At 55.7% G+C, this 25,674-nt stretch overlaps 1 protein-coding gene across 2 annotated transcripts in view; it reads right to left on the bottom strand.

The window, feature by feature from the left end:
- Positions 1–25,314, bottom strand: part of SNX8 (sorting nexin 8) — a 33,590-nt gene extending 8,276 nt beyond the window's left edge. For both annotated transcript variants that reach the window (XM_072943453.1, XM_072943454.1), the window contains exons 1-5: positions 25,178–25,314; positions 5,332–5,522; positions 4,418–4,535; positions 2,805–2,926; positions 921–1,001 (exon numbers count right to left, since the gene is read on the bottom strand). In XM_072943453.1, coding sequence (XP_072799554.1) covers positions 921–1,001; positions 2,805–2,926; positions 4,418–4,535; positions 5,332–5,522; positions 25,178–25,271 — 606 coding nt within the window. In that variant the 5' untranslated portion in view covers positions 25,272–25,314. The remainder of the gene's footprint in view (positions 1–920; positions 1,002–2,804; positions 2,927–4,417; positions 4,536–5,331; positions 5,523–25,177) is intronic.
- Between the last annotated feature and the right edge of the window lie 360 nt (positions 25,315–25,674).

The following is a 25,674-nucleotide window of genomic DNA, read 5'->3' as shown; positions in this document are numbered from 1 at the left end:
CAGTCCCAGCCCAGCCCGCAAGCCCGCTTCTCTCTAGCACCTGCCCTGGACCCCCCTTCTCGTCCACAGAAGCAGCAGAAACGTCCACAGTACACACCACAAAGCGCGATCTTCACGCTCGAAACGGCAACGTGCAGGCCTGACTCCACGCACGGGGGCCTCTGACTGCCCTCGGCTGTTCCCGAGAGTAACTTCTCACCAGCGTCACTGCTACCTACCTACTGATGCTAACACTAACTACACAATGCTTGAAAACAAGCACCTTAGGGACTAAGGTGAAAACAAAAGCACATTTCTGCGGGGCAGCAGTGCAGCTCAGTGGCAGGGCGCAGGCTTAGCCTGCACAAGGTCCTGGGTTCACTCCCCAGCACCTCCATAAAGTAATAAATAAATAAATGAACCTAATCACCCCCCAAACAACATGAATTGTTCTAACGCGTTTGTTTGGAGAAGGAGCGTAAGAAAGAACTGCTTTTATAAGAGCCACCAAATAGCTGCTTTCATTCTTCTGAGAAAAAGACCATATTAAATAGATTTTAAAACAAACCAGAACATCAGTCCCCTGGAATCTGAAAAGCTGACGCCCACGCATGGGTCCATCTGAGTCATGAAACACCTCGGGACGTGGGGCAGGAGCCTGGAGGGCCCTGCGGGCGGGGCTCAGCCACGTGCGGGCCCTGCCGCCTAGACGCCTGGGGACCCTGGCAAGCGGCAGCCTGTCTGCGCTTGTTTCCTCTTCTGTACGACGGGCCTGGCACCTGCTGTTTCAGAGTGGTCTAAACCAGGGTTAAATGAGAAAAATGAGCACTGCACCTTAGCCTGGGCCCTGGCACGTGGTGGGGGCAAGCTAAACATCACCAGCTGTCGCCACAATTACTGCTCTGGCTCAGAGGAAGCGGTCATCCAGCTCAGGACTCTACCTTGGCCCGAGCGGCCAGCTTACAATTCACGAATTCGTCTCCCACGTACTGGGCGGACTCCTTCAGCTTGTTCTGCACATCCTGCAAAAGGGAGGGAGAAGCACGTGAGCCTCCTCCACCCGCCGCAGAAAAGCCGGCGTCAGACCAACCAAGTCGCCAGGAAGCGGGACGCCGCCCTCCCCGAGAGAACAGCGTCTCCCTGCGCAGGCTTCCACATGAGTGGTAACCTCTTCTCGTCTCCTGTTCCATTTTCCTCTCAGTGGCCTCAAGCTTGGGGTGGCGGGCTTTCCACAGACAGGAAGGCCCGAGGTCATGGCAGCACCGCCAGCTCCAGCGGGAAAACCTCTGCCCAGAAAAACGGGAACTCCAACTGCAGACCAGGGACACCAGTCCTCCAGATAGATATCAGGGTGATTACGTCCTGGTAGGGCCACGTGGGGCGCAGAGGCGGAGGCTGAGGTCTCTTCCTTCCGGTGGCTGGACCCGTGAGAACGGCGCCCCTGAGCCCGGGGAGAACGGGTGGGCAGAGGCAGGGCAGCACTCGGGGTCCCCAGCTCTGGCTCTGAGCCCTGCTCCCTGGAGGGAGGCTCCCTGGCAGCGCCACGCCCAGAGCTGAGGGCCCTACAGAGAGTGCAGGAAACCGAGGCAGAGAGCCTAACATGCAGCTGTGTAGGGTCAGGAGTTCCAGAATTTCAGGGATGCCTTTGAGAGTGTTTGTCCCAATTCTCTCATTTTACCAAAGAAGAAAACGGAGCTGGGGAAGCGCCGGGGACACCCTGCCTGCTGCCGCCGGCCCCCGCCTCCCTCCCCATCCTCGGGCCACGCCGAGCTCCCCCATCCCACCACGTTCCTCCACAGCTGTAAGGCGGGCTGTTCTGCAGAAACCTGCCCGCCCGAGGGTTCAAAAGACCCGTGCTCCCGGCTCAGAGGCAAGCATTCACCGAGTGTCTGGAATGGCCTCGCCAAAGGGGCAGCGCTGGCAGGCACCCCAGGCATCGCAGAGGGGCAGCCCACAGCCGGCTCTCGGGGTCAAAGGCCCTCGCAGCCTCCAGGAGCGGGGGGGAAGGGACAGACTCGTGCGGAGGCGGCCTCTGCGGCCTCCTGCGGCTGGGAGGTGGGAGCCGAGACCCCCCCCCACCAGGTGCCTGCTCAGAAGGGGGTTTCCTCCAACAGTGGAGACAGGACACGCCTATCTCACCGCAGGGCATCCTCGTGGGTGCCCCCTCCACCCGCCCCCAAAAGGAGGGTCCCTCCGGGAAACCTCTCTGCCCACGAAGAGCTTAGCCCTGGGGACCCGGGGCCCCCACGCAGCATCTTGCTCTCAGCTGGGCACAAGGGCTGTGCCTTGGCTTCCTGACTCGTGGACGGCCTGACAGCAGCCTGGAGAGGGGAAGCCACAGCTCTGACTTCTCACAGGAGCCAGGGCCGGGGCAGAGCTCCCTCCCAGCACACGCATCCACCCCGCAGCTCTGCCAGGGAGAGTCAGCCGGTGCGCCCTGTGATACCGAACCAAAGCCAGCCTGGCCTTTAAACACCTGTTCACATCTGGAGTCTCCAGCTCATCTGCAAACCTCCAAACCACGGAGCCGTCTGCGCATTACCCTCAAACCCTCGTGGCTGTGCTGAGGAACACCACTTCCTCCCGGACGCACAAAGCCCAGAGAGCCAGACCAGGGATCCCCCTTATAGTCACACCCAACCTGTTCCCGGGGGAGAAAGTAAATCTCACGTAGACAGAGCCCACCAGGGCACCCAAACCAGGGGACTGAGAGAGGGAGGAATGGGAGACCATGAGACAAAAGCAAATTTCAGAATGAAGACAGGAGCCGGGAGCCTCAGGCCCAGCATCCGGACCAAGCGGGCGGCCGCCCGGGAGGTACTCACAGGGCCGGTGAAGGACAGGAACAGCTTGAGGACGACGTCCTCGGAGAAAGGGGGGTGCCGGGCCACCAGGTTGATGAAGCGTTTCAGCGCTCTCCGCCGGGCCTCTATGAACTCCCTGTCGGCTGAAGGCAGAGCCCGGAGTGACCTGGCGGGAACCCAGGGGACCTCCCGTGCTGAGGCCTCAAAGCCATGTGGTCTGGCCGAGACAGACCCAGAGGCCGCAGGACAAGGCGGGACACAGCCCCCCCCTGCCCCGCCCCCTGCAAGCAGCCCTGGGCTGGGGCTCTGCCGGGAACACCGAGGCGCCCGCTGGTTTGCTCAGCAGCACCGGGCCCCTCGCCGTGGTGTCTCTCAGTCGCAGGCTTCCACGACCCCGCCAACACTGCATGCTACAAACAAGTGGGTATGCAACCCTTGTACGGCCCCTCAGCCCAGTTCCCACTCACTCACTGCCACTCACCCTCTGCGTATGCTGACTGTGCAGTGAGGAGATTTAAATCTGACCACAGAGAAAAACAGTATTTAAAACACTGTCTTAAAACTACTGAAGAAAGAAAAGCCGGGTGAGGCTCCCTGCCCCTCAAGGCCGCCAGGAGTCCACCCATGGGGACCGCGCCACCATAAAAGCCAGAACACGCGGTCAGGCCTCGCACGGCGGCTGCCAGCTCCCACACCCTGCCTGTCCTCAGTCAGCCCTGATGCCCGGGCTCTGTGAGCGCCCACCCCACTCCCGAAACATCTCTGGCCCTCCGGCCCTGACATCCCTCCCCCCCTCCGGTGACACACTCTGCCCTGTGCGCACATGTGGGGCAAGGAGATGGTCACAGTGCCCGAGTCTGAGCTGGCCAGGGAGTGGTGAGGGCAAAGCTCTTCACGGTGGTTGGAAAATGGCAAAAACCCGACCTGCCGGCTCTGGGCGCTTGCCTTCCCATTAGGTTTTATTTGGAACTTGAGGCAAGGGCCGTGGGTGAGGGTCAAGAAGACCTGAGAGGAGGCTGTGGGCACCGCCCACTCCAGAAGCCCAGCAGAGACAGGCCAGCGCCACCCAGAGGCACCCGCGGCCCCTCACCTAGCCCCAGGTAACTGCAGGGGAAGCAATGAAGATCCAACAGCCATCTGCTAGTTTTTTATGTCCTTTGAGATGCAAATTAATCCCCGCCCATGGGCACTTCTGCTCCGGGGCAGGGGCAGGAGCCAGCCTAACCCGGGGGTGGTACCCACTGCTCAGGCTCGCAGCACTCCCTGGCCCCCACCAGAACCCCAGGACTACCCAGCCCTGCCCTCTGGGAAGGAGAGTGGGCTATACCCTTTCTCCCCTGCACAACAGGTGCCTCCCTCAGGTCAGTCACCAAGAAGGGGGTTCATGCAGGCCATGGGCAGCAGGTGATGTCACCCCCCCCGACTCCCTGGAGCAGACCTGGGCTCTCAGCCACAGCCGCACCCCGGGACAACCCCGGGCTAGCACGTCCCAGCAGCCCTGCTGCCGCCCCCTCCCGCGGGGCAGAGGGCCCAGAAGAAGACCGGCCAGGAGTGGAGAGTGGCGTCCATCCTCGGCACCTGGGGTTGGAGGCCCCCACTTCCCTGCACCCCCGGACTCTGGACCACCCGCTTACCTCCCAGCATCCTCTTGGGCGGGAGGGCCGGCACCATGCGGTACGGGAACTTCTGCAGCAGCGTCTCGTGGAAGACCACGAAGTCGTTGTACCGCCGGTACACAGACGACTGGAAGCGCTGCAGGGCAAAGGGCGCAGAGCTCGGACCCCTCACCAGGGCCCCACGTCTCACTGCTGCCCCGACCGTCTCTGCTAGCACCGGACAGACCCGGAGAGACAACATCGCTGCCCTCCCCGCCTCCCCTCCCAGGCCTCTACCAACAGGAGAAGCCTGAGCGTCTCAATGTGTGGAAGCAGACGGCAAGCCCTGCGCAGCTCCGACTGCACACTTAGCTGCCCACTGCTTCCGATCTTCTGAAAGACACAAGCCTCTTTTGGAGGTTTCAGTGCCACGGTGGCATCAGTCCGGTCCTAGAAGGGAGCACAGAACCACCCCTGCAGGAGCGTCCCTAACAGGCACTTTCAGACGACACGAACACAGTGGCACACACCTCCTCAAGCGGACCCAAACGCTGAACACGGAGACGTGCAATTCAAACAAACCGCCGACAGATCCCACCCTGAGCCTGCCCCTGATAAGCCTGCGGGCTCCCCAAGACTGGCATCCGGTCCGGAGAGTAACCCCACAGGGTCGAGGACAAAAGCTCACATGAGGACCACGCGTGAGCAGCGATCTCGAATATTACACGTCACACCAGTTACCATCGCTGCGGGGCAGCAGCCAGTCAGGGGAGGCTGCAGGCTGTGACTCCACCGACAGGACACCACGCAAAAGGCAAAACTGAGACGCAGGACCCAGAGGATCCAAGAGCTCGGGGTGCTGAGGGCAGGCTGAGCCGCCGGGGGCCGCGCACTGCGGAGGTCTTCCTGTGAGCCGAGCCCCCACCACCACCACTGCCCCCGCTCGGCGGTACCTGGCTGGAGACCTCATACTCCACGTGCTTCAGGAAGAGGCCCTTCTTCTCGGGGATGAGCTCCACCTGCACCACGTCCCTGGCCAGCAGCTCCTGCAGCGTGAGAGACAGCAGCAGCGGGTTCCCTGGCGGCATCTGCATCCGACCGGCGTCCGGGGCCCTCTGCTCGCCGACCTGGGGCACTGGCGGGTCTGCAGGAGAGAAGGGGAGCACAGCTGCTCAGAGCAGGAGCCCCCACCGCCCCGGCCACTGCCACCACCTGCTGGCTCGGCACGTGGACTCCCACGTCACCCAGCCAAACCCCGCTGTGGCCCAGGTCACATCATCCAGCACGCTCAGGGCATGTCCTCTACGCCATGAATCAGCTTGGACACCCATATCTCTAGGGCCAGCCAAGGCTCGTCTGCAACTTGGCGAAGAGAAAGAAGTGAAATATTTAAAAGTTACGTGCAGGGGGAAAAAAAAAAGCCCTCCTTTTCTCCAGACTCAAGAAAGGGGTTAGCACAAAAGAAACAGGCCAAGTAATTTTCTCCACCATCCTGCCAACACCATCGTTCTAATTCGTGAAAACCTGCACACTTGCTCCAGGAAAGGCCCCTGACCCCGTGACAGCATTAAGCCCTAACCCTTCAGCTTCCTTAGAGACAAGCAGTCCCCACGAACCAGTCACAGAACAACAGAAGGTAAATCAGAGATTTCACATCTAACCTGCAAACAAATGAACAGGGAACCCTGTTTAAAAGTCAGTTTGGTGTTCAGCACAAAGAAGACTTCAGAACTTTAGAGAAGAAAAAAGTCCTTTTCGGTTAAAAAATAAAGTACCCCTCAGGGTGGGGTAAGCCCTACTCCAACTAAATAAATGCAACAAACTGTAGCTCACACCTCTCCATTTTCATAATCTTTTAAGATGTGACTCACTTTCCCTGATTTATTCCTTAAAGTGCAAGATTTCTGGTTTACATTCTAACACAGAACTAATGACTGGACTGTTTTCATGTGTGAAACACTCAGCATTTTAGGATTTTAGACGTAGCTGCTTTTAATTGACCTCAAAGTTTAAGAAACAAACAAAGGCTTAATGTGTATCTGGGAGCCGCGAAGGGCCTCAGAGCGCCGCACAGGAGCTGAACATGACGCGCGCTGCAGCAGGTGCTCCCGGGCGGGCGCGTCCCAGCTCACAAGCACCGCAAGCTGCAGGAGGGAGGCCCAGCAACCCCACCTGTGCTTCCCCTCGCCCTTTACGTCCACATCACAGCAGCCCAACCAGGCAGGAGAGCCGCGCACACACGCCACTCACTGAGCACGTGCGTGCGTGTGCAAGTGCACATGTGTGCACACGAGTGTGTGAGCGTGTGAATATGCATGTGTGGCGTGTATGGGTATCTATGTACACGTGTGCACGTATGTGTGACTGTGTGCACGTGAGGGTGTGCATATGAAGTGTGTCTGGGGGGAGGCACGTCCCCCAACTGAGAGTCCCCAATACCTTAATGGCTAAAAATGCGTAGAGAGCACAGCTCTAGAAGGTACCTGTTCTCCCAAGTCATCCCAGGGTCCCAGCCCCTTTCTGTGTAAAAATATTTTAGTGACCTCAGAACTGTGTTTACAGTCTCCTCCAGGACCACAGGCAAACCGAGGGGCCGACCAGCATCTCTTAGCACTGGTTCCCGGCGATGAGAAAGGCGGGTCCCAGAGCTCGTTAACTCATCGGCTCGGCAAAGAGCTGCGGCGAGTCCAAGTCCAGCTCAGCCAGGAACCTGCGCCGCGGCGACTCCCACTGCGCCCTGAGGGTCAGGACGCGGCGCCAGCCCACGGCCTCCAGGAGGGCAGGGATTCACGTGGCTCTTCCCAGGTGCGTCCTGGTGGCAAGGGGGGAGCCTGGCACGCGGCAGGCGCTCAAGGAACGTTTGCTGAGTGACTATTTCCTGATATTTACTGTATTTTCAGGAGGGAAACACAGCGCACCTCTGGGGGAAAGCAAAATCTTAACTGGAGCGCAGAGTATGTGGAAAAACGGGAAACAATAAAGCTAAAAGGTAATGTGGGAAGAGTTATTTTTGTCAGAGAAGATGCCTGCAGGTCATCCATCTGATGAAGCAACTACACCTGGACTATGCGAAGGACCCCCCCCCAACCCAGTGAGAACACGGACAAATAGCCCAGTCTTACAGTGGGCAGGTGCGGGCACAGAGACTTCCCCAAAGATGTACAAATGGCCGGACGCACGTGAATATACGCCCAGCACCACTGCCTGCCATGGAAGTGCCAGCCGGGCCACCACGCTGCCTCGACCGGAGAAGAAATGACGCTGACTGTCAGCGAGGACACGGAAAACCCTCACGCAGGCTGGTAGGTGTGTGGGTACTGCAGGCGGGCAGCTCCTCAGAACGTCAGAAACAGGGTTAGCATGGGGCCAGCAATCTCGCTCCCAGGCTCACACTCAGGAGAAATAAAAGCACCCACATGGAGACCTGCACACAAATGCCACAGCAGCACCGGCCACAGGAGCCAAAGACAGGAAGAACCCAAATGCCCACCGATGGACGACTGGACACATGAAAGCGCTCTACACACAGTGGAGTAGTATTCAGCCATAAAAAAGGTGTGGCTCCAGCTACAACGCAGACGAGCCTCGCAAACGTGACACTGAATGAAAACAGGTCAGTCATAAAAGACCTCTGTGGGGTGACTTCAGCTGCATGAAACTGTCCAGGAAGGGAAACTGAAGAAGCAGAGCAGGTGAGTGCCTGCTGGGGGGCTGGGAGGGAATGGAGGGGTGGGGGTGGGGAGTGACTGCTGACAAGTAAGGGGGGACGAGAAAACACGCTAAAATTGACTGTGGTGATGGCTGCACAACTCTAAACGTACTACAGACCACTGTATTAGACGTTTTATTCATTTTTATTAATTAATGTATTATATACTTTAAATGAGTAAACTGCCGGGTATATAAAGGATACAAACCCTCCAAATGTAAAATGTAGGTGACATCAGTAAGGACCCCCCAAAACCCTCTCCTCCACAAAAGCAACGAGAACACTGTCAAAAATCGTCAGGATCCACCTTTTCAGAACACTAGAAAGTGGCTCAAAGTTGGTGGCGATGCAGCGTGCTGTCACTGGTACGGGGGCCAGTTAAGTCGCAGGAAGGTCACAGCAGAGCAGGCGGGAGTCCAGTGCGACTGGCCTTCTTAGAAGAGGAGGCCACACGGGACAGGGGCTCACAGACACGCGGGGAGGAGGCCACGCGGAGACAGGGTAGAGGCCGGGGCCGCAGCTGCAGCCCGGGGATGCCGAGGACAGCTGCCCTGCGGGGCGGGCAGGAGGATCCTCCCCTGCAGGCTGCAGAGGGAGCGCGGCCCGCCAACACCCGGACCGCGGACCTCCAGCCTCCGCGAGTGTTGCTTTAAGGCACCCGGTGTGGTGCTTCCTCACGGCAGCCACAGGAAACCACGCTAGAGAAGTCACAGAATTCGTTCAGAAAAGCTGCTCACAAGCAGCAAACAGTGGCAACCCCTGAAGGGGGATCTGATTTCCAGAGGTGCCACAACCAGTTTTCAACAAAGTTTCTAAGACGTGCAAAGAAATAAGAAAGTACATCCAGGGCGGGGAAGGTCTAGCTCAGCGGGAGAGCGCGCTCAGCTGCGCGAGGGCCTGGGTTCAGTCCCCAGCACTCTCACTAAAACCTAAACAGATGAATAAACCTAATTACCTCCCCCCCAAAATATAAAACACTTCAAAAAACAGAGTAAACAATAATGTTCTACTCTACATCGCACAGGGAACTATGCTCAATAGCTTGTAGTAACTTATAACGAAAAGAGTATGAAAAGGAGCGTATGTACACATGCACGGCTCAACCACTGTGCTGCACACCAGAAACTAGTGCAGCACTGAAAATCAACCAGACGTCCATTTTAAAAAATTCACAAAGGATCTGCTTTGAGATTAACAGCCGATGGAGGCCAAAAGGCAGTGGGATGGCATTCCAACTGCCAAAAGGCAAAGAGGGCAACCAAGAATGCTACACCCAGCAAAACCATCCATCCCTCCACAACCAAAGCAAAACCCCTCACCAGCCGGCCTTCCCCAGCGGGAAGGAGCCACGTGAGAAGCAAAGCACATCCGCAAAGGTAACTGCGTTAGTAAACACAGACGGCGGCACGCGTGTACTGTGTACTGGAAACTTTTTCTTTTGAGCTGATTTAAAAGACAGCTTTATAAAGCAATGACTATGTATCTGTTTTGATGGGCATATAATTGGTACAGGTGTAATCTGTATGGTAACAGCCCAGAAGGGGGAGAAAGAGTGAAGTTTTACAGGAGCAAAGTGTTTACCTGTTACTGAAATCAAATAGCATTCATCCAAGCTACACGGTTACGAACGTTGGCCGTAACCCCCAGGGCAATCCCTAACAAGATCACAACGAAAGTGCAGTAACCAAAGCAGTGAGGGCATGTGAACAGTGCACCGGAAAATGCCTACTTAATATTAAAAAAAAGAGGAAAAATAAAAGTAACGGGAGCAAGACCACTGGAGGAGCACCAATCTGGAACCAACAAGGATGCCCGTTCTCCCCACTTCTATTCAGTGTAGTACTGGAAGTCCCAGCCACAGCAGTCAGACAAGAAAAAGAAGTAAGAGGGACCCAAACTGGAAGAGAAGAGGTAAAACTGTCATTATATGCGGATGATACCCTAAAGGCGCCACACAAAAACTGCTAGAGCTGATGAAAGAACTCGGCAAGGTCGCAGGACACAAGATTAACACTGAGAAATCAGAGGCATTTCGTCACACTGACAGACAATGAACTCTCAGGAAAGGAAAGGAAAGGAACATCCCTTTTAAAATTTCATCCAAAAAAATAAAACACTCAGGAATAAATCTGACCAAGGAAGTGAAAGATGACGTAAAGAAAGGGAAGGCACCCACGTTCTCGGGTTAGAGGCGCGCCAAGAGGTCTCTATCAAAAATGTTATGTAAGATTAAAATGAATACACGTGTAATGGGGAACACGTTGAAAACAGCCCCCCAAGGCAGAGTGCGAGCTCAGCGGTGATTCCCAAGTGATCTCGTGTGGCTGAAGAATCCGGACTCCGATCACTGGAGAGCTTGAAAGACTAAACGCGAAAGGCATTTTAAATCAAAGACGCCACTCCCAACCACCTTAACCCCTCTGCAGAAGTTTCAATGATAAGAAAGCCAGGAATCCCAAACACCAATTTACTGAACTAGGACATTCACATTTTTGAGGAAAAAAAAATTTAAGAGTGAGAAAGAAGGGGGAAAGGTCATTTGAGACAGGAGACGCTGTCCTGAGATGGGCCATACGCTGAGGAAAGGGCAGAAGAGCAGGGCCAAAGTTCTGGCTTTCCAGGAGTAAATGTCACGTTCACTGCAGGACTTCACCACTCTTACCAAGGGAGTCTCCTAAAACCAGCACCTGGAAGATGCGCTGGACGCCAGCCCAGCGCCCACACAGCTCAGAGCAGATGAGAGAGGCCAGCCAGGCCCGTGTGGGTGGCTGCGGACAAAGGCAGGGCTCTCACCTTTGAGGTGGGCTGACATCCAGCGTCCAGCACTCCCAGCTAGGTGGCCTTGCGAGTGACCACCTCTGAGCTTTCAGCCCACACTCAGTAAGCTGGGGGCAAGGATGTCCAGTCCTGGGCCTGGTCATCACCCTCTGAGCCTTGACTATGGCAACATCCCCGGATGGGCCTCCACCCCTGCTCTGACCCTTCCAGCACAAAAGGCTCTACCGTGGGGCTCACCTGGAGTCGAAAGCCCTGGCCTTGAAGAGCCACCCCCTGTCCTGACACTGGGCCAGGGAGGGGCTCGGCCCCTCAGGCCAAGCGCCCTGGGCTAACACCAGCTCGCACCCACAGCCTTCGTGGGAACGGACAGCAAAGCTGAGGATAACCAGCTCCCGGAAACACTCAGGAAACCTCGCCTCTCGTCCCAGCAGATTCTGCAAGTCCCTGAGAACAGCTTAGCACGTGCTCCCCACAACAGGTGTCAGGCCCTGGGCTCCCGCTGGCCCACAGATCAGGGCCCCGCATGCTGCGTGGACCGGGCCTCTCTGGGCATCTCGCTCCTCTGGCCCCAGGGTGACATGACAGGGAGCTGGCTCACTCCCAGGGCAGCCACCAACACACTGTGTGACCCCAAGTACCTGCCTTTGCCCCTCTGCAGCACGCAAAGGGAAATGGCCAATGAGCAGTATTTAATATCTGTTCAGCTCCGACATTCTGGGATTCTCTGAGTCGGTGATCCAAAACTCAAAGTAATGAAACTTCAAATGCAGCCAAAGACTATCCTTCCCAGCACACGTCCATCAGAGCCTTCAGGCAGGGATCCTGCCACCGGGACGCATCCGGAGGGTCAGCAGTAACATCTGGGGCCCATCCTCGCCAGGAAACAAACAGGATGTGCCCAATAAACCCCGCTGCCTGGCATGCCCTTGCTTCATCTCAGCACAGCGACACAGGGTCACAGACTGGGAGCCCCTGCACCGTGAGCACAGGCAGCCGCTCTCGGGGGCCCCCCGATTCTCACTGGCCCAAGTGTGGGGCTGCACTAAGCACACGGAGATCCCCCTCACCCTGCTCAGCCAAAGCACCCCCAGGGGTCCTCCCTGCCGGCAGAGAGCCCTCCACAGTGGAAAGTGCCTTTCGAGCCATGAGAGGTCACACGGCCCCCAAAAGCAGCCAGAGAGGAAGGTCCCTATTGTCCCCATTTGGCTGCAGGGTGGACTCCAAGTTCAGCATTCCACCGCCATACGGGTCCGCCACCACTGCCGCCCTCAGCTGCTGGCCTGTCAGAACGCAGGAGGACAAGGACCGGCAAGACGTGGTGGTCACAGAGCCGAAGTCTCCAAACCGAGCCTGTATCGGGTCACCTGCAGGCTCCACCACACACGGATGGTAAGACAGCTATTAACGAAGAGAGACGGAAAGAAAGAGGTGTTGGCACGGATGTGGAGGAACCAGAATCCTTGTGCGGCTGGTGGGCGCAGTAAAAATGGCGCGGCTGCTGTGTTAAGCAGTACAGCAGTTCCTCAAAAACTTACATACAGAATCACCATGGGATCCAGCCATCCCACTTCTGGGCCTATATCCCAACGAACTGGAAGCAGGAACTTGAAGAAAGGTCTGCAAACCCATGTTCATAGCAGTATTATTCAGAACAGCCAAAAGCTGGAATTACCCACTGACACGTGAACGCACAAACAAAGTGTGGTCCATTCGTACAGTGGAATATTATGCAGCCATGAACAGGAAGTCCTGACACCTGCTACATCGCGGATGAGTCCTGAGGACATGACGCTCAGGGAAACAAGCCAGACACAGAAGGACAGACACCTTGCGATTCCACTCCTGTGAGGGTCCTACAGCAAATCCATGGAAAAAGAAAGCGGGTGGTGGGTGCTTGGGGCTAGGGAGTAGTGGACGGGGAGAGAGTGTTCGACAGGGACAGAGCTTCAGGTCTGCAAGATGAAGTTCCAGAGCTCGACAGCACTGAGGCGGCACAGCACTGTGAACAGCGTGCTTCACACCACAGAACTGTGCACCCAGAAACAGTTACTAAATGTTATGTGGTATATACTTTACAATTAGGAAAAACACAGATTGCTGGGCCCCGCTCCCAGAGTCCAGGGTGGGGCCTAGGAATGTGAATTTCCAACACGCTTCCAGCCGCTACTGCAGGTCCGGGGCCCCAGCCTGAGAACCACTGTCATGGGGCGAGCAGAGGGAGGGAGGGATTCAGTGCCTCGCCCAGGCCCGGGCCCCACCCCTGACCAGGAGCAGGTGCTCGTAAACGCTGCTGCATCTTGCATCATGTGGGGAACCAATGACATTCTGGACAACTTGCCCACCGAAATCACACAAAGTGGGGTCAGCAAACGCCCTCAACTTCCAACCCAAATATTCCTTCTCAGGCTCCTGAAACGGTTTCTGCCTTTGACTGCAAGCTTCTCTAAGCTACTCTGTTATTCTGAAACCAGCAAACTGTTCTCAGGAAATGGAAGCAGAAGTTTCCTCCCCCTTAGCAGGGCTGTGGCGTCAGGAAGGGGAATCCAGCGGCCCGGCGGCCAGGGAGTGTTGGGGCGGCCCAGGACGCCAGGACGCAGGGCCGCCCCAGCGGCAGGCAGCTCGCCCTCGCTGACCTGTCGCCAGCCAGCTTCTCATTGCCACCAATTCAGGAGCTCCATCACACAACTTCGGCACAGCTCAATTTCATGACGTCTGAAGGTTTACCTGTCTTTAAACAACTTGCTTTATGTAACATTACAACATTTTGAAAGAAAACCCCTCCAGCCTGCACACACCCATGCACGTTTTGCGTATCACTCACCCCGTGCGCAGGGCTGTAGCACAACACAGTCTTCACACAGGTCCTGTCCGCAACGCCTGCTCAGAGAGCAGCCGCCTGCGCCCCCACCCCAGCACGCTGGCACGTGTCACCGACGGACGCTGTGACAGACGCATGTCCGCGTCCCGCTGTGAGAACACCAACCCCGTGAGGGCAGGCCTTCGTTTATTTTGGTCACGATGAGTGTCCCGACAGCCAAGAACAGTGCCCAGCCCACAGCAGGTGCTCAAGTAAGCATTTATGGACGGACAGAAGGAATCGAGTTCACAGGAGCAAAAAGGCCACATCAAGGATTCAAGGCCAGGTGGGGGGGGGTGTAGCTCAGTGGGAGGACCCATGCTCAGCGTGCGTGAGGTCCTAGGTTCAATCCCCAGTACCTCCACTTAAAAAAGAAAGAAAGAAAAAAAAAACTTGTAAGTGGGGAGGGTGTAGCTCAGTGATAGAGGGTGTACGTAGCATGCGTGATGTCCTGGGTTCAATCCCCAGCACCTCCATTAAATAAATAAACCAACCTACCTAATCACCTCCCTCCCACACACACACACACACACACACCAAAATTCAAGCCTGCGGTGTTTTCCTGAGCCGGGTAACCATCCCACGCCCTCCTGCCCCGACAAATCTCACTCAGGTCCCTCCGGGGACAGGAACCAGGCCCCAGCGAGCTGCAGCGAGAAGCAGCAGCTCACACAGAAGGGCTGTCAATGCGTGTGGCCACACAGAGCCCTGAGCGGTGACATCCTCACGCTGGCAGTGTCACCCGACCCCCACAGGGCCTCTGCCAAGTTGCTGCGCTATCCACTTATCCCCCGAAGAACAGAAGGCAAAAACCCTGCTTAGAGAAAGCTGCAAGGTGTCACATGGACAGGCAACCCACACAGCAAAAGAACAACATCCTTCATCTTCCTGCAGCAGCTGAAGTGCTTTCACCTTGAAGCAAAATACAAACAGGTAATCTCTTAAGGTCTCTTCAAGCCCTCCGGTGTTAGCTGAAAATTTCTGAACCAAATCCCTCCCAGTCTCCAAAGCTCGAGTCAAACACCCCTTCAGCAGTGAAATGTCCCCTGCGCCCCCAGGGGATCCTCTCGCGGCTGGCTCGAAAGTCCCGGCTGAGCTTCCGAAATCCACCTCGTTCATGAGCTTTTCCCACATACGACACCAGCTCCTCAGGGAGCTCGGATTTCCCAGCACTGCCCAGCACAGGGGTGGCACGTCGCACGTGCACCCAGGCGTGTTTTACAATGGACAACTGGGTTTCAAAACACAAAAGAGTTATGCCAGACCCCTTCCTCACACCACACACAACTCACTCAAAACGGAGAACAGCCCTCAACGTAAGAGCCAAGACTACAACACTGCAGAAAACTGAGGGACAAATCTTCACGGCCATGGGTGAGGCAAACACCTTCTTAGTTATGACACCAAAAGCACCAACAAGAGAACAAAACAGACCACCTGGGACTTCATCAAAATAAAGCCTGTTGTGCTGTGAAAGATACCGTCAACACCGTGTAAGGACAACCCACAGAAACGGAGAAGACGCCTGTAAACCGTGTATCCGATGAGGGCCTTGGGTTTAAAAATACTCAAAGAATTCTTATAACTTAAGTTTTTAAAAAAAGATAAATGACCTAATTTTAAAGATGGACAAAGGATCCGAACAGACCTTTCTCCAAAGGAGACACGCAAAAGGCCAATGAGCACCTGGAAAGATGCCCGGCCACTGGGGTGGCTACAATCAGACAGACAGGCAGCAACAAGTGCTGGTGAGGACGTGGAGCAATCGGAACCTTGTGCTCTGCTGTGGGACAGCCCAGCAGCTCCCCAGAAGGCTACAGGCCACCCCGTGACCAGTGGCTCCACTCCGAGGTGTGTGCCCACGAGAAGTGAAACCCAACACCCACACAAAGATGCACACATGAGTGTCCACAGCAGCCTTAGTCATAGGCGCCAAGGCGCAGAAACAGCCTAACGTCCATCAACTGATGAAGGCACGAGTGAGATGGGAATCAGCCGCGCGGCGGACCACCACTCAGCCGGGGAAAGAAACACAGTACCAGCCCACGCCACAGCACGGACAAGCCCTGAAGACATTTAAGCTGCGAACAGCCAGCCATGAAGGGCCACACGTTATACGGTTCTGCTCACAGGAAATTCCCAGAACATGCAATTCTACACGGACAGCAAGGCCAGCGGCTGCCTGGCTGGGAGGGGCATGGGGGGGAGCACCGACGGGCACCGGGCTCCTTGCAGGGACGCTGCGGACGCGCGTCGGTCGGCTGTGGCGACGGCTGCCCAACTGCTGGGAGGCGCCGCAAGCCACCGGCCTGCACGCAAGCAGCAGGTGAACTTACACATGTGATGTGCACACAACACAATGCGAACTACACCTCAGGAAAGCTTCTGAAAGCGTTTTATGAAATCCTGCTTCTCGGCAGCTCTGGGGCCCACGGAAGGCGTGTCCTAGCCCAGCACTGTGCCGGGAACACAGCTGACTCGCCATCTCAATCAGAGGTGTCCCCTACGGCAGGAAAGGCCGCCCCCTGGGAAATCCTCTGGTTGGGTTTCAGGCTCAAGAAGGAAAGTCCAGCTGGTCCTGTCGCCACAGAAACCGCGAGGAACCGTGCTCAGTACCCTGGGGACCTCCCTGGGGTCCACACGGCCGTGAAGCTGCAAGTCAGTCGAGGCAGAAGCGGCCACCGAGTGCCAAGAAACCACCAAGTTCCCCGTAAACAAGCACGCTTTTCCCCTCTTACTCTTCCCATGACTTCAAAGGCCAGGATGACGACGGTCACCTGGCAGCCGTGGGCAGTACCGACCGCCATTAGAGCAAGAGCCCTGACCAGTGGCACGTCTTTGCGTCTGAACCTCACTGGGTGCTTTCCATAATATCTCCTTCATCCTGAAAACACTGCAAGTAGGCACCGTGACCCCATTTTTCAGACGTGGAAACTGGAGGCCCAGCCAGCAGCACAGCCTGCCCGAGGTCACAGACTTAGGCAGGCGATGCATCAGGTTGCCCATAACACCAGACCCCGTGTTCCCTCCCTAACTCCCCAGGCCTCGTCCGACACCCAAAACACAGAGTGCCCCGTGCCTGGGGCAGAGGCCAGATGGACTTGGTGCAAATCCTCAATTCTTCTGTGACTGTGAACAAGCAGCTCACCTCTCTGCACTCAGTCTTCCCGTCTCTAAAATGGGGACAATACCATCTACATTACTGGTTGGTTCCAAGAACTTGCATATACATACGTCAGCATCGAGCACAGCACACAGCGTCACAGGACGTGTGCACCAGACACTAACTCCCAGATCAAGCCTCAGTCCGAGCGAACGCTGGCCAGGGCCACGCTCCCTCAAGTCCCTGGGGCCCGCCGGTCATCCCAAAAGGAGCACGGCCACCCTGGCACCTCCGGGGACATGAACCACTCATGGTCACACAGGTAGGGCTTCTCCAGCTCAGAGTGGCTAGTCCTTCCCAAGGGAGATGCAAGAAACCAAACCACAAAAGGGGAAAAAATATTGGTGTGTTTCCATCGGACGTCACAGAACCGGGGCCGATGCCGAAAGCAGTCGCCTATCAGATGATTTCCTCTGACTCAAATCAGAGAGAGAGGAACCACCGGGCAACCCCCAGGCCCTGCTTCCCCAAGAGTCTCACCAAACCTGATTCTGAAAGGGCCCATCCTGTTTCTCAGAAAGCCTCCTGGGTCTCTCATTTTTGGAACGTTTATGCGTGGAGAGGCCCAGGGGCTTTCTTCAGAGTTTAAAAGGAATACTATTTTAACTAACTCAGGAAATCTTGGAATAACTGACAAAGCCAAAGTTCAAAGTTCCAAAAAGAATCCTCTTCTCCGTTTAACTCAATTCAATCTGGTTTTGGTTTGTTCTTTTTTTTTTTTAACCCTCCTCCTGGATCTGGTTGGTTCAGTCTGAAAGTGACTCAAGTTTTCTAGGATCTTGGGACATGAAAATGAACATGTTCCAAAACATCTGACAGGACTGAGTGTGTCTCCATTTCGGTGATGGCTGCATGGAGAACTTGTGTTCGCAACCTAATTCGGTCCTTCTATTAAAATACCAAGCAGCCACCCGGTATTATAAGCCAACTGACATATGGTTAAAGCCATTTAACAGAAATTTATTGATCTACCAGAGACGGAACGCCTCGGAAACTGGCATGAACAAATCAGGAACTGTGAAAAATGTCACAGAAAGAAAAACATGCAGTCAGTTTCCCCCACAAGCAAATCTGCTCTGAGCGTGGAGACCTAGTTTTCCAGGCAGGGAAAGCTAGACTCTCAACCAGTGCCTGACTCCCCCAAAACTCCAAAACCGGTTCACTGGGACCATCTGAACTCTGACACAGACGAGGGGACGTGCGATCTGCTGTTTGAGAGCCTCACAGCCAACCCCGCTGGAAACGAGCCTGGGCCACACCCGGCTCCCCAGCCGGAACCGAGCGTGCCCAGGAGACGTGCGGCAGGGCTGGGCCGGGACACACAGGCTCCCCGCCGCCACGGGGCTGACACACACACCCTGGCTGGCCCGAGAGAATAAGAAATAGACAACTTAAGTAAAATAAAATTCTAAAAAACATTTTTGAAAAAGAGAATGAGGACACCTCACAAGGGTCCCGGGCGGTGCTCGTGGGATCAGACACCCAGAACCCGCCCCTCTCAAAAAGCCCTTCGGGGGGGAAGGACCTGAGTCCTGGGAGGGGCTGGGGGAAGCAGTCCTCAGCAAATCCTGAAGAGGCCCACGACGGACAGGACCTAAGTCGACCACGGCAAGGAGGGGACACCTTCCACTCCATCCCAGAGCCAACGCCTGGTGTGACTCCCAGCCCCGCCACCCCGCTGCCTGCTCGCTGAGCGAGGGACGGGCGCCCCCGGGCCCCAGTCCCCGCATCTGTGAAGCAGGGGCTGCCGGACCACTCACCGAGCAGCATTACTAGGAGGGCTCCGGCGCGCCAACACGCGGTCGGTGCTCTGACAGGTGCAACCCGCGCACCACGACCACTTCGCAAAGACGGCCCTGAACAGAAGTCTCTCCCGCCGAGGAGGAGGCAGGAGACGGGAACACTCTGTACCCCGTGCAGGGTCCCTCTCTGGGGAAACAAGCCCACTTCCACGGGGCACAGTTAAACTTCAACCTCTTGCAGAAACTTCCACGAGACTCCCTCCCTCACTGCCTACCCACAGGACAATTAGCGGTGGAGTTACCCCGAGATAAAGAACCGCACACGTACGGACCTTCTCGGATCCTGAAGAGCTGAAAATGCGATTTCAAATCTCCCTTTAATGCAAAACCCCGGCAGAGAGAGGCCAGTTCTTGGAAGACCGACGGGCCCCCCAGCCTGGACTGGAATTTCGCAGGAGTTGGGAGGTGAAATTCCGGTTCTCAAGATAATTAACCGGACTAAGTCAGGAGTGTCACCTGACTCCCTCCCGGCAGACAGACTGCCAAAGGGAGGCTCCTTCCATCAGCAGGTGCGGCCCCCAGGCATCCCCCTTTGCCAGCACAGATCCCATGGCCCTGCGTCAGAGTCCTCCTTCCTGCTGGTCCCGGGGCCACTGGCACACCTGGACCCACCGGCAGGCTGGGCCAGCACCAGCAATACCCGATCAGGGACACGGGAAACAGGAGAGGCGGGAACCTGCTGCTGATTAACTGCGAGATTCTCCGTCAGGAGTGGACATTGATACAACAAAACCTGTACTTCACTCCATCAATATAACTCCAGTACGAGCTACAGAGTGGAAACTGAGGCCAAAATCCCTGCAAAACAATTTTAAAACAAGATCCCCAGGGGAGAGGGCATAGCTCAGTGGTAGAGCGCATGCCTAGCATGCACAAGGTCCTGGGTTCAATCTCCAGCATCTCCATTAAAGAAGGATAAATAAAAAAACAAAAAGTTACTTACTTACCTCCCTCCACAAAAAAATTGATTAAACGAAAAAGGAAAAAAAAAAACACAAGATCCCCAGCGTCCACCTTTGCTTGTCAAATCAAACTGTTGTTAGCAAGTCCACTTAACGTCTCAGGATCTCGGCAGGTTTTCCCCAAACATTTCCGCTGTGAAACAGACACACATGTGCGCACACAAAAGGGTATAAAATGTGTATGGAGAGTTTAACAAAATTATTCCTCAAACACACGTGGAACCACCACCCAGGTCAAAAATTAAAAGGCCACTGGGGTCCTGAAGCCCCCTTGTCCTGCATACGCTGCAGACGCTCCCTTCTCCCACCAGAGGCAATCGCAGCCCCATTTTCACGCCATTTCCCTTGGGCTTTACAATTCTCTCACCTGTGTGGGCAGCCCCACACAGCAGTCCAATTCTGCATGGTTTCGAACTTTTTATCAACTGGAGCCACACAGTATGTGTTTTCTCTGTCCGGCTTCTCTGGGCACCCTCAGCGCAGGGTGAAGGGACTCAGTATTTGCAAAAGGTCACGAAACAGGACATCACAGAGGTCATCTGAGGACATGTCCCTGGCTCTAAGAGCCTAATAACTGAGCTGACTGAAACCGATTCAACAGGCCCAGCTACCAGCAGCAGCCGCCTCCAGGCTGAAGAACTAGTCCAGCAGGACAGAGGCTCTGTTTACGAAGGGCAGGCATTAGGGCAATTCTTCATATTGAGTCCAGTGAAAGGATTACATTTAATGACATCAGCACCTCAGAAGCACAAACCGACGTTCCTTGATGCGTTAGTATGCAGACAGCAAACAGAAAACGACGAGAAGTGTTTTCAGCAGTGGAGAACACAGCCAAGCGAAACGAGCAGGCGGTAAAACATAACTGTGCCAAAAGCGCAGGCAAAGGAACAAGGAGATGCGCTGAGAGGCAGTGGCTGTGGGGCCACAGGTGATCTCTCTTCTGTAAAACGTCTGCGTCTGTGGTTCTCACTTGCATAGCAACATTCTCCTCGAAGAGCCAAGCCGCACACAATGCGGAATTCTGCCTGTCTGCTCGCAACTCACTCCTAACACCTGCAGCAGGGAACTTCGCTGGCACAGAGCAGGTTGCGAAAGACTCTTGGAAAACAACGTAAGTGAACTTCTCGGAGAGACCTCCAGTCCCTAACGAGCTTCCCTGGAATTCATCAAACATCATGAAATCTCACTTTACACTTTGCTTAGCTCGCAAACTCCAGATTGGGAGACAGCGCTGAAGACCCCCCCACACACACCCTGCAACGGCACACACATTCGCCCACAACCCAGCGGCACAGAACAGGGACAGGTGGGGCCTCAGGTTGTCCCAGGGCTCAATTCACAACACGTCTGGGGCCCTCCTGTGCCCACCGGTCCCATGTGAGTGAGGTTTTCCCACTGATGCCTGGTCTCGTTATGATTTCTTAATGATTCTACAATAAAAACCTTCAAAGGATGAGAACACCTGTTCTCCGTAGCGTATCGCGGTCAAGGGTCGCACTCCTTGAATTCCTGCAGGTCCCGGCCGCCTGCCTGCTGGACTCCAGGTTTTAACTGCTGGGGCGGTTCCTCTTAAGATACACCGTGGGCCCCTCGAGGCTGTGCACATCCGCCCTGCACCTCACCCCTCCAGCCTCTCCCCCAGCACGCAGTGGGCCAAACATCTTTTTGTGATGCGTTTTTCTTAGGAAAGAAAAAATGAACCAAGACAGAATTCCCCCAGCCAGAACACATCACGCTCTTGCTAACCACAAATTCTGGCAAAATCTGCTCTACATGGGAGTGATTCAGTTCCTCTTTCTTCAAATTGACACACTTTACCTTGCAAATATCTGTGTGTGGGAGAGAGAGAGAGACAGAGCTCAGAGAACATTAACACAAATGTAAATGATATTCCCAGAGCTACCACTGTTATGAAATTGAAATGTGGTAGGTACTAGCCTAAAAAACACGTATCATAAAAATGCAATTCTATTCCAACCCAGGAGCCCTTTCCGCATGGCAGGTATTACTCCAGATACTGGCATGTAACGAAAAACAACAGTTTCTGCCCATCGGGAGTTGACGGCAACATGCGTAACAGAGGGAGGGGTGGGCAGGAAGGGTTTCTGCCCTAGGCCAGACGGTACTTCAAGCTGCAATTTAATCACCGTCACAGGCACACATCTTAAGCGACAGCTAGATGAGTTCTGACCCGTGTGCACAGGCAGAGCAGCAGCGGCAAGGCTGGTGGCCGGGGCACCAGGGCAGGGAGATCGCCCACGCAGCCGACGGTGCAGAGGCTCGGAGGGCGAGCAGAGTTCAGCCCCGACCCCACAGGGACCCAGGAGGCGTCCCCAGATCGGGGAAGACAAATGGCTCAGAGCCTCCCAACCGAATAAGGCGCCTGGAGCGCCTGCTGTCCGTGAGGCGCTCCGACAGGACTGAGGCTGATTCTCCCTCGTTCTAAGACTAAGTGCAGGTCCGAGGGTTGGAGGGCAGCCGGGCTAGGATGCACGGCGGTAACGCGTCCACATTTTTGTCATTGGATGATGCAATCCCCAGATCAGATCAGACGATCAAGCACGTGCCCTACTCATTCTTTGCAGCTCCGAGTCACAAGCATTGAGCTTTAGAGCCTCAAAACAGGCCCTGAAATAAACTCTCATCCTGCACGGTCAGGAAGCAGAGCGTGCCAGCCAATCAGGCATTTTGATGGTTATAATTTTCATATAAAATCCACAAAGGGTTTATGTTCAAAATACAAAAAGAACTGCTACAAATTAAAGGGAAAAGACAATCCCGTAAGAAAAAGGGCAAAAGACCAGACTGCTCAGAGCGGCCGCACAAGGCGAAAGTATTGTAAGAAACTAAATCCCACTCACAACCAAAGGAATCACAAACAAAACACGTCCTTAATTTCTTTAATTCTGAAGCGAATTTTTTAAATAGCATTTAATATCGATGAGGTTACGTGAAAAGGCTGCACTGCCATTACAGGCATAAATTGGTAATAGCCGCCAGAGAGGATAACGTGTCAAGTTTTTGTTAAAACAAAAAATGTGCAAACCTGTGACCCAACAATGCCCTTCTGAGGGTATCTACCTGTGGTGGGCAGAATAATGACCCCCAAAGGCACCTAAATCCTAATCCCTGGAACCCGTGACTCTGTTAGGTTACGTACGAAAGGGGAATTAAAGGTGTGGATGAAATTTAGGTTGCTAATCAGCAAACCTTAAAACAGGGCGAGGATGTGGATTACAGGTGGGCCTAAAGTAACACCGACAGTCCTTAGAAGTGGAAGAAGTGGACAAGAAAGTCAGAGAGATGACAGCGTGACAGAGCTGTGGCCCACAGCTGCTGGAGAAAGGGGATTATCAGGCAGGGAATGTGGGAGGCATCGGGAGCTGGAAAAGGCCAGGAATCAAACCTGGGGCCTCCAGATGGAACACAGCCCTGCCCACATCTGGATTTTAGCCCAGAGAAACCCGTTCTGAACTACTGACCTCCAGAACTGTAAGATGACAAATTTTTGTTGTTTAAGCCACTAAGTTCGTGGTCATCTGTTACAGCACCAGTAGGAAACTAGCCCACGGCCCTAGGGAAACACGGGCACACATACACACATGCGTCAGCCGTCCCAGTACACGGATGTACAAAACAGGAAAGCAGAACGAGAGGATCCAGCCCCAACTGGGCAGAGGGGGTGGGTGCAAGCAGGGCGAGGTTTTAATCTATAATGTTCTGTCTTTTTTTTCTTTTTAAAGAAAATGTGTTTGTCCATGTACTACATAACTGAAAGTTAAATTTTCAGTAGGGGAGTTACCATTCAAGGCTGCAGCTTCATGGAATTACAATATAATAAGACTCTTCAGGCTGAAAACTACAGTGAACACAACCCATTTTTCTGACAATCCCAAAGGCACTACAAAGACCTAGACGCCACGGTCCCCACAACCAGCACTGATGGCGGGCTCTGGCTGTGTGGCCAGAGCACCAGAGAAGAGGAAGTTCCTTGCACATCCATGAGCCACGGCTTCTTCAACAGCCGCAATCAACCTCTGTCAAAGTGTGAGAGCTACACATACCGTCTTCGGATAAAATGCATTCCAAAGGCTTATGTTTGCAGACTCCAGCCCCATGCAACCACAGTCCCCACCACGACGTGCCCCCTTAACAATGCCCCCTTCGGCCCAGCCACTTGCCTTTGGGTTTTAGTTTTCCCAGTGTGGGGGGTAAGTTCTCCTCGACTCCTTCACCTGCTTCACAGGATGACAAGGACTTAAATGGAACGAAAGGGCAGGCTACGTCCCAATGGTCCATGAACTCCACTTTAAGATTCACCACCTAAAGGAAAGCGCTCAACAAGCTGAGAAGTGCTTCACGATGATACCACGAGCACCCCAGTAAAACCACCGCGGCCCTAAGGACGGCCAACTGCAGTCTCGAGCGGCAGCCATCAGCCGCGTCCTGCAGGAGATGCTCAGTGCAGACCCTATAACTACAGAGACCCTGAGCCCCCACCAGCAGCTCTGAATCCCTTTACCATCCTCAGAGAAAGAGGCCGGCCCACCCAAATACTGCCTGGAATTTCCAAGTGTGACCGAGTCAGGGAGTTCGGTCTGGGGCCCTGGTAGAGGTGGGGGGGCTGCCGCACGCTGGGCTCAAACGTGTGACCTTATGAACACAATGTTCTAACAATGAGCAAGAGCCATGGCGTGCTTCCCCTTACACAGCTACAAGTGAAAAGAAAAAAATAATTAATGAAGACCAATAGGGAGTGGGAGTGGGAGTGGGGTCTGCTGTCTGGACGCAGACTCACCCAGGGTCTTCACGTCAACTAGGCCGGTCCAATGCACTGCCCACCCCACCCCGCCCCTGCCCCCTGCCGCTTCACTCCACTCCCGCCTCCTTTTCTCCCCAACGAATCAACTGCCTCGCAGCCCTTCAGAACTCACGTTAAGTACGGCCTCCTCAGGGACACCTGCGGAGTCCCCAACCTTTGCCCCCCACCACCACCAGTAACTCACACCAACACCCACTTACACCTACTCTCCAGTTAGAGGACTGGAGTGGGTGCCAACTGAACAGGGACATCCTAGAAAAGCCAAGCCTCAAGCATGCTTCTCGGTGTTCACGCTCATCCATTTACAAAGGCACTTATGGAGAAACACGGCGGGCGCGGGATGAGAACACGCACGTCCCGAGCGGCCAGAGCACTCGCCAAGGCCGGGCAGGTCCAGGGACGGCGCCACGCGGCGGGCGGGCTGGCGCTCAGGAAGCGCGGGGCGGGCGGGCCCTGCGGCCCCCAGGGGCCCGGGCAGTCCCGGGAGACGCGGGCCGCCGCGCGCGGCGAGGTGCAACCCCGGACAGGTGCTCGGGTTCTGGGCCGCGGAGCCACGCGCCCTCCTGGGCGTGGGCGCAGGACTGGGGAGCAGGAGGGGGGACCCCGCGGGGCGCTGGGCGTCGGGGACGGGAAGAGAAACGGAGGCCGCGGGGCCCCGGGGCGCCGGCCAGAGACGCGCGCGGGCCCTGGTGGGCGCCTGCCGTACCTGCCGCGGGCGGGTCACCCTCCTCGTCCGCCTCCGCCTCAGCAGCAGCAGCGACTGGCGCCGCGGGCAGCGGGTCCATCGCGCCGCCAGTCATGTGAGCGTGCGTCACGTGACTTCCTCCGCGCTAGCCCGGCCTCGCCACGCCCCCGCCCGGGCCCGCCACGCCCACTCCCAGCCTATCCCCGCCCCCGCCCGGGCCCGCCACGCCCACTGACGCCTAGCTCCGCCCCTGCCCGGCCCTGGCCACGCAGCCAAGGGGAGGACCGGTGGCTCAGTCCCGGCGCGCGCTCCGCTGTCCTGCGTCCGCAGGTCCTCCCCGCGGGATCGCTGCCCGCTCCCGCGCCCACTTGTTCAGTCCCCAGCTGCCCTCCCTCAGGCACCCGCTCACGCACTCACTCACACGCTCGTCCGCTTACTCACTCACTTCCTCAACGTCTGCCCTCACTCACCGCTCATTCATTCACCCACTCGCTCCTCGCTCACTTACCTACCCTCTC

Source organism: Vicugna pacos, chromosome 18 (assembly GCF_048564905.1).
Source record: "Vicugna pacos chromosome 18, VicPac4, whole genome shotgun sequence".
Classification (NCBI taxonomy): Eukaryota; Metazoa; Chordata; class Mammalia; order Artiodactyla; family Camelidae; genus Vicugna; species Vicugna pacos.
Note: the sequence above shows the minus strand (reverse complement) of the source record. Positions and strands in the feature narration are given on the sequence as shown.